Source organism: Citrus sinensis, chromosome 9 (assembly GCF_022201045.2).
Source record: "Citrus sinensis cultivar Valencia sweet orange chromosome 9, DVS_A1.0, whole genome shotgun sequence".
Classification (NCBI taxonomy): domain Eukaryota; kingdom Viridiplantae; phylum Streptophyta; class Magnoliopsida; order Sapindales; family Rutaceae; genus Citrus; species Citrus sinensis.
The window spans coordinates 16,952,679-16,964,701 of record NC_068564.1 but is presented as its reverse complement, the minus strand read 5'-3'; the positions used below and the strand labels follow the sequence as shown (position 1 = coordinate 16,964,701).

The following is a 12,023-nucleotide window of genomic DNA, read 5'->3' as shown; positions in this document are numbered from 1 at the left end:
TGAAAATGTCAGCAAGCAAGACCAATGGTGCCCCCCGCCTGTTGGTTATTACAAAGTCAATGTGGATGCAGCTGTCCACACAGAGCAGCAGCTCACAGGCCTGGGGGTTGTTATCAGAAATCCTCAAGGGCAAGTTATAGTGGCAGTAGTCAAAAGCACAAAATTCCAAGATAATGTCACAGCAGCAGAAGCTGAGGCGGTCAAATGGGGGCTGGAAATTGCTTTGGAAGCAAGGCTAGCAGCAGTGATAATTGAAACAGACTGTATTGAAGTTACCAATTTAGCCAACAGTAAAACCAATAGCAGGAAGGAGATTGTGTGGACAATTTCAGATATTCACAGCTACAAGGAGAAGTTTCAATCGTTATCAATTCAACACGTCCCAAGATGTTGTAATAATTGTGCTCACTCTCTTGCTAAAAGAGCTTTGAGAAGCTCAGAAACTGTCACATGGAAGGATAATTTTCCACCTGATGTACTCTTTTGCTCTTGAATGAAAGTTTCATTTTCTTGTCAAAAAAAAAAAAAAGTATTAGATGTTGTGTGCCTTATGACTAAAGATATAATAAAGCCACTAGATCCTGAGTTTACTAACATTCCAGCAAAGATTTTGGAAGATCCTTGACATATGCCTCATTTTAAGGTAATTATTCTACACTTATTACTATTTATATTTTGATATATATAGATAAAGACACTGGAAGCTTTTATATATATATATATATATATATATATATATATATATATTATCTAATATTTATTTTCAGAATTGTATTGAAGTTATAGATGATCAAATTCCTGAAACAATACCTCTTAAAGGTCAAATATCATACATCGGCAGAAAATGAATACTAACTAAAAACATTAAGGCTGCATGCAATTTTTATATGCAATTATATTTGCAATTGCTAGATGGGAAGGTACTCATGATGTTAGGATATTTATGACAACCATTCGTAATTGTAGGTTGAATTTTCCATGTCCTTCAGAAAATAATATTTTTCAATAAAATTTTATTCTTTATTACTATTATTATTTGTACATTTTTTTATTTTTTTTAAACACATTACAACTAAACATATCTTAATGAAATAGGAAAAAATTATATTTAGTAGATGTGGGATATCCTCCAGTTAAAGGATACTTGGGACTATACAAGAGTGAGAGATATCATTTGGAAAAGGTAGCCAACCAATTGACCAATGAGAAGTGTTCAATCTTGTGCATTCTTCACTCAGAAGTGTTATCCAATGTACTTTTAGAGTATGGAAATAAAGATGGAGAATTCTAAGAGATATGCTAAGATATCTGTTCAAAAAGTAAGTGAAAATAGTCATTGCAACTACGGCATTGCATAATCATATTAGGAAGTTTGCTTCGCATGACCATCATTTTGAAGAAACTGAAAATGACTCAAATTTTCGTCCAAATGAAGAGGCAAACATGGAGGTCATCATTCAAGAAAAAGATCATGGTAGTGAGGCTCCTGAAGATCGAGAGATGAAGAGATTCAGAAATAACATTGCTATAACTTTAATGAGTGGATAGTATTTTTGTTATAAATAAGCATATCTATAGCATTACATTTCTTTGAAATACTTTGATTATGATAGTTTAAGTACATAAGGGTTTATATAAAGATTATCTATCATTCGAATATTATTTCCATGAATTTAATTGCTCAGTTATTTATATTTTTTTGCATTAAATTTATTAATTTTTTATATTAAAAAACATTAATTAATTAATTTAATAATAATATATTAATATATATGTATATCATGTGCTGTAGATAATAAAATTTTTATATGTAGAATTTATTGCAAAATGAAATAGTTGATGAAAAGATTAATAAATAGTTAATGAAAAATTATTTAAATATGTAATAAAGAAAATAGATATACCATAAAAAAGTAGTAAATAAAATAATTTAAATAATAATATTTTAAAAAATTACAAATAAGTAAACAAGTTTATTTTTATCATTATAAATTGAACATTACACTTTTTACTCCACTTACCAAACATCTATAGCAAACCATTCCAATAGTGACTGTCAATTAATTTTTATTTACCAAACATCCTCCTAAATTATTTATAAAACTGATTTTTAAAAAATCAAAGAGTTAACTCCTAGCCAAAGCCAAGAAATGCAATTCCAAACATGCCCAAATGGGTCGACCCAGCAGTACCATCAAATCCCATACCCAATCTACCCATCATCCCACCGCCAAGTCCAACACCTAATTCTCAGATTTAACATTTTCTCACTGACTTGATGGAACAACATTACAATTTACAAGTGCTTTAGCTCAACAACAGCAGTACAGTAGCCACGACATACAAGAAGAAAGAAGCTTCATCATCATCAGATCTCCAAACAATGAGGAGGTACAAACAAATTATTTTCCCGGAAACTTAAAAATTTTCCATCTAAACAAACAAAAATTCAATATTTAATTAATTTATTTATCATTTATTAATATTGATTGATTTGTTCAATTCTTTGCAGGTATGGCCACCACAGATTGCACGGGAAGCAAGGAGGATTGAAAGGAATGGTAGGGAAGTTATCGATTGCGGTTGTTGTTCTACTGATCTGCACTCTCTGTCTCTTGTATTCTGCTACTACTATTGGCGGAGGTCACGGATCCTACTCTCCATCGAAGGTTACTTTAGTTACGTTAGAAGTGATTTAAAGTTGTTTGCTTGTTTGTTTGGCTGCTGAGAAAATGCAGGAAAATGAATCGAAAGTATCAATGGAATTAGTGAAGTAGGATATTTTATTATTTTATATGAACTGAGGTTAATTATGAAAAATATGAAGGTCAATAATATTAAAAGTTTAATTTAACTACTCACCAATGAATCTGTAGTAGTGAAATTTTCAATTGGAAGTGATTTGCTTTTGCTTTTAGCAAAAATGTTTAGAAAATGCAAGGAATGTTTGCTGATCTGTTTTTGTTTTAAACAGTGACTAGGTGTATGCTTACAGAAACATATGAAGCTTTTCTATTGACTATATTTTCTTTTTCTTTCAGTAATTTACCTTAGGCCTGTAAGAGATCTACTATATGTGATAGATATAGGTCCTGCTCCTTTTGAGGTATCAGTGTTGTGCTTATAACCGCTGCAATTAAATTCACTACACTAGCATCTTGCTGCATCTTTTTGGGGACTCTTTTGAAGATATGTCAGTTTCATGAACTTCGTACATGGAATATGGATCCACGAGACACTGGATAGAGTAAATGCAATTTGTTTGAACATAAATATATAATTGCAGAAACATGTTTATATTTAAGCTCCTTTCCTTTCTGTGAGCTTGCTTCGCATAATTTTTTTTCCTCATAGCTTATCTATTCTTTTGTTGCCATGCTTAAGCAGATCAATGTAGAAGAACTCTGGGGAAGTGCTAAATCTGGCGGTTGGAGGCCTTCATCTGCTCCAAGATCTGTCTGGCCCCGTATGGTGTTTCTTTTTTTTTTTTTTTTTTTTGTTTGATTAATTTTTAAAAATCTTTTTTTCCTTTTAAATTTTCTAAAATAGATGTCAGAAGCACTAGGTTATTGAGAGATACATTTCAGCTAATTCTGATTACACTATTCTATACTCTTTAAATCGTGGCAGCTCCCCCACAAGAGAGCAATGGTTATCTGCGTGTTCGTTGTAATGGTGGTCTGAATCAACAGCGTACTGCGGTTTGTACCCCATTCTTCCTGTGAAATATATTATAGATATACCTATGCAAGGGTTTCTCTTGATAATTCTATCGGGGGAAAGAGAGTTTCTCTTAATAATTCTATTGGGGAAAAGAGAGATTAACATTTTACTTCTTGCAGTCGCTCCATGTTTTCTTCTTTTCTTTATCCTTTCCTTTTCCATTTTGTAAATTTTTGATAATGCAAATGAATTTTTTTTTTTTTTTTGATGTCGCTAAGCTGGATTTTTTTAAAAGATTGAAAGAATGAGTTAAATGGTGGTAGAACTTTTAATTGATAATCTTACCTATTTAATGGATTTCTTTGTTTTGGATTTGATGGGGTTAATTTGTGTAATTAACATGTATTCTTATCGATGTTCTAGATCTGTAATGCGGTTCTTGCTGCCAGAATCATGAATGCTACACTTGTGCTGCCTGAATTGGATGCAAACTCCTTCTGGCATGATGACAGGTATCTTGTTCTCAGTGTTTTTAATTCTTTTCTACTTTTTTAATCTTTTTGATTGTTTAAAATATCTTACTAGTTTGCACAGTAGGTTTCACTTTCTTAATGGACATCTCTAGGTAGCAAAATACTGCAATCTGTTAAGTTAAAGATTAATTGTGATTGTCAGATTACGCCTTTTGGCATAGATGGGCAACAAATTGTGGGAAAGCCACTACAGCACCGCTTACGTAAAATTCATTTTCTAGTATTATGATTTTTTAGAGATACCTGATGAAATTATCTCTTTCAACAAAGGACATGCACCCAACTAATAGCTATTTGCGAGATGAAGCTCTTTCAGAATACCCTCCATCTTTAGATTTGAAATTTTGTACTTGGTGTCCTCTTTGGGCCGTAGATGAGATCAGTATTATTGCACTGTAAGCTGGTAGTTTAGCTTTTAATGGACTGTTTTTGTTGACCTTGTGGACCTCTTGTTCTTCTCTCTTTCTCTTTGTGAATAGGATACTTATGTTTATATAAAAAATAATAAAATAAAATAATTGAGGTTATGCTATTTTGTTGTGAACAGTGGTTTCCAGGGCATCTATGATGTTGAGCATTTTATTCAGACCTTGAGATATGATGTTCAAATTGTGGAAAGCATACCAGAAATTCACAAAAATGGAAAAACCAAGAAAATAAAAGCTTATCAGGTAGGAATTGAGTATATGCAATTGTAGTGTCCATGAAGTAAAATCTGCCAGTAATGATTTATTCTGAAAATTTAAGAAATTTTAACTTTTAATTGCTCTTTCTTAACTCAGCTTCGGCCGCCTAGAGATGCTCCCATCAGTTGGTATTTGACAGAAGCTATGGAACAGATGAAGAAACACGGTGCTATTTATTTGACTCCCTTTTCCCATCGATTAGCTGAAGAAATAGACAACCCTGAGTATCAGCGACTGAGATGCAGAGTTAACTATCATGCTTTAAGATTCAAGCCAAATATAATGAAGTTAAGTGAGTCGATAGTTGATAAACTCCGTGCAGAAGGTCATTTCATGTCAATACATCTTCGTTTTGAGATGGATATGCTAGCATTTGCTGGGTATGTTCCTATTTAATATATCCTACTTTCTGGAGACAATTATTCACGTGGGTTAGGGTTTCAGGATGCACAAGATGTATTTTGATGTATTACTTGATCTACAATTAAGAGTGCTGAGCAATAGGATTTGAATGATTTGCAGGTGCTTTGATATATTTAAGCCAGAGCAGCAAAGAATATTGAAGAAGTATCGAGAAGAAAATTTTAAAGAAAAGAAACTTGTTTATAAAGAAAGAAGGGCCATTGGGAAATGCCCATTAACTCCAGAAGAGGTGATTCTTCTTTTGTTTATCATTTCCCTTATCTGTTGCTTTCTATTAGTGTTTGTTTTTAACGACAATTAATTGAGTTCATCAAGGAGATGAAAGATTAAGAACTCCAGGGCAACTTTTACATTGCACACTTTTTATTTTCAATATTGGCAAATCATGCAATACATACAATTTTTTCCTCTCTTCACTCTGCAGGTTGGTCTTATCCTACGTGCTATGGGGTTTGATAATTCTACCAAGATTTACCTAGCTGCTGGTGAACTATTTGGTGGAGAGAAATTCATGAAACCGTTTCGGGCATTGTTTCCTCACCTTGAGAATCACAGTTCTGTGGATCCTTCGGAGGAGCTAGTTACGAACACCAGAGGATTGTTAGGGTCGGCTGTGGATTACATGGTTTGCCTCCTCTCTGATATTTTTATGCCAACATATGATGGACCAAGCAACTTTGCCAACAATCTTCTGGGCCACCGTCTCTACTATGGCTTCCGGACTACAATCAGACCTGACAGGAAAGGTCTTGCCCCAATTTTTATTGATAGGGAGAATGGGCAAACAGCTGGGTTTGAGGAAGCTGTAAGGCATGTCATGCTCAAAACAAACTTTGGTGGACCTCACAAGCGGGTCCCACCTGAATCTTTCTATACAAATTCTTGGCCTGAATGTTTCTGTCAAATATCAGCACAGAACCCTACTGATGAATGCCCACCAGACAATGTGTTGGATATTCTAAACAGCCGTTTGGAGAGTGAAGCAAGAAGTAATTCGCAATCGTTGACCCAAGGAAATTTCTCAACATCTATACTAAAAAGATAAGATTCTTTCTTCAAACCTTTGCGTTTGCCAATCTCCGGATAATAAGCATTACATATTAAATTGGAAAAGGGAGTGGATTTTAAATGCTACGCTCGGCCTTTCAGGTACGTGTCATATCTGAGATGTGTACATTATGCTGCTTTATATTGGTTTAGATATATTTTGCTAGTGCTTGTGGTACCTTTTTTTTTTCCCTGTTTTGAATTTTCTTTATAGCTTTTAAATTTAAATGACAGTACATTAAGGGTGCGTTTGGCACACAATATTGCATTAGTTATATAACATCATGGTGTATTACATTAAGGTGTATTAAACTGTAATGCAATATCATGTTTGGTGCAATACGTACGGTAATATATGTAGTAATATTTTTTATCATTGTTTATAGTACGATTTATTTTAAATTAATATTATTCAAAATTTATTCATATTTAAATATTTATTATTAGTTATATGAAATTATTTTAAAATAATTAATTTTTATACATTAGTATTTTAATATTATTAAATAATAAATTATTAATTTATATCAATAATTATAATGTAAAAATAAAGAAAAAAGGAATATTATATAATATTATATTAAAAAATTAATGTGGCAACTACCGCATTAGCTAAACTTGACTCCTAGTTGGGTTTAGCTAATGCAGTAAGTGGCTGCATTGTGAAAACATTAGCAACGCAACCTCATGTAATGAGGGGTGCTTGATAGCTAAACTTGACTCCTAGTTGGGTTTAGCTAATGCAGTAAGTGGCTACATTGTGCAAACATTAGCAATGCAACCTCATGTAATGAGGGGTGCCAAACGCCCCCAAGTACGATCCAACCATGTAGGCAAAGCTGAAATGAAACTTGATGACTTAGATTACTAATAGAAAGATTAGCATATTAGAAAATTTTGATGAACCATAAGAATTCGATTTTCAGAAATAGAGTGAAGGTGAAAATGCTAAAAGCAAATATGAATTTTGTTCATAGGCCCACTAGTAAGATTTTTTTCCACTTTGGGCTTCACACACGCATCCTTTACCCTTAGGGTTTTGTTTTTATTATGGGCCTAATGTTACGGGCCGCTCAAAACTCTACGATCGGAGGTTAATTTGCGCACGCGGGCTCACTTAGCACTCAAAGCGGGCACACTTAGAAGTGGGGTTAGCTTAGAAATGGGCCGCCAAGACACCTAACTAGCCGTGGTGCGCTTAGCAACACAAGCCCGGCCCGAGATCTAGAACTCTCTACATATTACACATACACTAGAACATTCTAGGACTCACTACTTGGGTCCTTAAATATTTTGCCACTTGTAGTAGAGCAATCTAGAATTAAGCACTCCACTCCCTATAAATATGGGTGAGCACCCATCATTTGCACCACCACCAACACACCCACACAACACACCTAGCACACTAGCACACTAGCACACAAGCACACAAGCTCTCTTGTACAAGCACCCTTGTAATTATTCTAAGTGTGTATAATACAATCATACTTGGCCATCCCACTCTTGCTTCCTATAACATTTTCTACAAGTGTGTGCTTGGCTTGTTTGGGGAGTAATCAAGGCTTACTTGGCGACTTGCGCACTAAGGTCGCTCAAGTGCCGCACGGGATTTTGCTGCGCAAAATTATCATCCCGTGACACCAAGCCCACCTAAAAGGCCTCTTCTAGTCTAAGGGTGATCATCCTTATAATCGTATCGCTCGTATATTTCCCAAATGATGTGGGATGTCACAATCTACTCTTTTTGGACACTGCATCTTGCTAGCTGTGACCATTCGCACACTTCTGGTTGGGAGTGGCTCTAATACCATTAGAAAGACCCATTGCCAGCATATTTCTCTGTAAAATCTTAGATTACTAATACTATTCTTATCTAATCATGCTTCTCTATAAAAATTATCAAAGACTAAGAATAGAAACTTAGTTTCAATCTTCTCTCTTTTGTCTCTCTCAATACAATACTACCTTCAATTCATACAACTTGGATGTTATTGAATAAGTTCACTCTAAGATATCAATCAAAATCAAGACAATTGAAACCCAAAGGCCTTTAATGAATCTTAAGCTCTTCATCCGCATCTCTTTTTGCTCAATTCCTTTCCTTATTAAAAACAAAACAACATTTTCTTTTAATGCTAAGAAGTTGGGGTTAGCTAAGGGTTAAAAAAAGACTAAAATACCTTGAACTTAATAAAGCGACTAAAATATCTCTAAGCAATTGGGGGTATTACAATGAAATCACAATGAGTTTATGACGGATTGGGTCCACACCAACAACAAGACCATGAGGGTGAAAAATGCGGGCGTGAAACCCAAAGTAAATTTTTTTTTTACTAGTGGACTCAGTCTTATAATTGATATCAAAGCACTCCTATCCAAATATGTGTGGATGATTGTGACATCCCACATTGCTTGGGAGGGATTTTATTAGTTGATCAGGGCGTTTCATTTGGATGATTGATTTTTATTTTTATTTTGTAGACTTGATAGTAGGGATGATTGGAATTAGGTTTATGCCAAACCTTTACATTTCATAATTTATTGCCAAGAAATATATATTTGAGGTATTATAGTTTCATTTAGATCTTTATATGATTTTGTGGATCATAAGTGATATTGAGGTTTAAAAGTTAATTTTGAGGACGAAATTCTTTTAAGGAGGTAGATTGTAAAACCCCAATTGCTTAGTGGTACTTTAGTCACTTCATTAAGCTAGGCGTGTTTAAGTCTTTTTCAACTCTTAGCTAACTCTAGCTTTTAAGTGTAAAATGAAAATGATATCTTGTTTTTAGCAAGGAGAAGAAGTGGGTTGAGAGAAGAGGAAGAAGAGCTTTAGGGCAAATTTATGGAAGCCCTTTGAGTTTCAATTATCTTGATTTTGGTTGATATTTTAAAGTGATCTTGCTCAACATCATAAAAGTTGTATTAATTGAAGTGAGTTTTTTTTTTTTTTTTTTTGGGAGAGCTAAAAGAGAAAATTGAAGGTAAGTTTCGAATGTTGGTCTTTGATAATTTTTATATCGAAACATGATTAGAAAATAGTAGTAGTACTAATCTAGGAGTTTACAGAGAAATATACAAAGTAAGGAGCTGTTTGGTTTTCTTTTTTTTTTTTAACTTAATGACTTAATTGACTTAATTTCAATTTGTTAAGTCATTAAGTTCGATTGTTTTTTTGACTTAAATGAAAATTTTCAATAACTAAGTCATTAAGCTTTTTTTTAGCTTTTTGTTTAATCTAAAAATGTTTTAATAATGTTATAAAAAGGTATTCTTCAAAATATTCCTATCTAATTAATTAGCATCCTTACCTAAATAAAATTTTAATAATTTGTATTATTATCCATCTTTATAACTTGTGATAATATTGTAATAGACTATTATTTTTTTATTTTCTTGAAATTAACATTATTTATCTTCATAATTTTTATGAATATTTTTCATATAAAACATCAAGAACTAGAATAAAATTGATTAACATATACTAATTTAGAATATAAAATGTTGTATTCAATTGAACATGATTTATGTTATGATAAAATATTATCTTATTTAAATTCTTTGAAATGTTTATTATTTGTTCAACATTTACAATTTGTTATAAATGTAAAATATTATTTTTCAGACTTTTTTAAGTTAAAAAAAAACAACTTAATATTTATTTTGAGCAATTCAAAAAAAAAAAAAACCGAACATGTCATTCAGATTTAGAATTTAGGCTAATTCAAGTCTATTTAGATTTCAAATGGAAAAATAAATGCCACCTAGGACACTTTTTTTTTTCCCCCCAACAGCCTAGTTTCACTTTTGGCTAGCTGTTATGACCTCACCGTCCGCCAGTGGTGTCTCTGCCATCACCTGGGGTTTCCCCAAGATACCGGCCGACTCCCCACTGAATGGCAGGCCCTCCGCCAGTCGCAATACCCACCACTCAAAACCTGTAGATCGCAGCTTCCCTCCCTTCATGCTTCTCAAGTCGACACCACCACTTTAGCCACCTCTTTGGTGATTTACAGCCACTTGATTCTGCCATTTCCACCTTTCAGACACTGTCCAGCCGCCATGTTCACTAACTCTCATCAACGTCGTCCGTCTCACCTGCATCAAACCTGCGTGAATCAAAAAACCTTAGCCAGCTGCCACAAATTCATCCCCATCAGCCACATTCTTCGTCCTTGCAGCCACCAACAGATCCCACTCATCTTCACATGGCTGACGAACACGTATCATCACTCCCAGGATCTCAACAGCCACCTTTTGCACACCAACCGTCATCCATCTCTTATAACCCAGCTTGCACCCTCAGGTACGAGCCGCCACCATGCAACCCAGCAGACTTCACATCCCCGTCACACTCTTCTCATGTCGATATGGCTTCCCCAAATCCTCCCAACACTGCTTTGCATTCTTGTAGCCAGCCACCTGCCAACTACAAACCCTAGCCAACCTCCTTCACAAAACCTAGTTCTTTTGCGATTTCTCTAACCCAAGCCCAAACCCAATCAATAGAAAAAAGAGCCTCAGTTTATAGACGTAGCACAAGTAGCAAAAGAATTAGAGTTTTGTGAAGTAACAGCTGGCCAGAATTGAAACTAGGTTATTAAAAAAAATATATTGTCTTAGTTTGCAATTTATCTGTAAAATCTTAGATTACTACTACTCTTATCTAATCACATTTCATGTTTCCATAGAATTATGTTAAGATTATTTCGCTTTTGATGATTGTGTTGAACAAACACCTAAGATAAATAGTAGGAGCATAATTGTTGTGGTGTTTTGAAGAAACTATTAAGATATACAATTTTATTTCAAGTTGCTGGGTCGCACAAGTTTAGTTACATTTGTGATATAAATAATTGTAGATTTTTTTTTTTTTTTTTTTTTTGGAGAGGTAATGATTATAGATTTTCAGTTCATGCCTTTTCCTTCCAGTTTCCAATCATATATCCTGCATTTAGGGAACTATGCACATAGTTTCTGATTTCTAGATTTATCTCATGTGTTCCATAATCGGATCATTTAAATTGAATGCTAAATAGAAGTTTTGGTCTCTGCAGATTCATTACTGGGACCTCAATCAACTGGTTATCATTTGGACAAGAACGGGGCAACCTTATATAGTGTAGTGCCAGTCTCAACATACAACCTAAACTTTGTGTACAAAAGGAATATTTTATACTGTATGATATTGATTGACTTCACCACACCTCATTTCTGTAAAAACAAGCACCTTAACTGAATGTTCAGTCCTGTTGTATGATTTGTCGAGGAATTGAATCACCGAATTCTCAGGGTTCAATTCTTATTTCAAATATTAATACATATTTGGCCAGCAGATGCAGATGATGAGCAGAATTAGTCATAATCTGGCCAGGATGTCTTTATATATATGTAAAGAGATTATTTATTGAACAATTAATGTTTATCACGAGCAAATATACTAATTCTGTGTAAGGGGGAAAGATAAAAATGGAAATCCAATCACAAAAGTGCAAGCACTCGGTAAATATCAGCACAATGTGTAGAAGATGCATTTAGGATCAAACGGATGAACACATGTTGATAAATCTCGTTCAGAGGAGCCCGTCAAAATAAATAACCGCAGGAAAATTCTATAACGCTGTAATGAAAATTACGGCATCAATGCTATAATTTTATATAGAATTAGTAA

General features: G+C 33.9%; 1 protein-coding gene across 1 annotated transcript; it reads left to right on the top strand.

The window, feature by feature from the left end:
- Positions 1-2,177: 2,177 nt before the first annotated feature.
- On the top strand, positions 2,178-11,693 carry LOC102618471 (O-fucosyltransferase 1). The gene is made up of 10 exons (XM_006489769.4): positions 2,178-2,391; positions 2,513-2,669; positions 3,388-3,466; positions 3,631-3,701; positions 4,087-4,175; positions 4,744-4,867; positions 4,979-5,262; positions 5,405-5,534; positions 5,730-6,454; positions 11,410-11,693. Exons 1-9 carry the CDS (start codon positions 2,384-2,386, stop codon positions 6,348-6,350), a joined length of 1,563 nt encoding a protein of 520 aa, XP_006489832.2. The 5' UTR covers positions 2,178-2,383; the 3' UTR covers positions 6,351-6,454; positions 11,410-11,693.
- Positions 11,694-12,023: the final 330 nt, after the last annotated feature.

Coding starts and splice junctions, on each gene's coding strand:
- LOC102618471 (XM_006489769.4), top strand. Junction 4,176..4,743: donor TCCTTCTGGCATGATGACAG/GTATCTTGTTCT, acceptor TGTTGTGAACAG/TGGTTTCCAGGGCATCTATG. Junction 5,263..5,404: donor GATATGCTAGCATTTGCTGG/GTATGTTCCTAT, acceptor AATGATTTGCAG/GTGCTTTGATATATTTAAGC.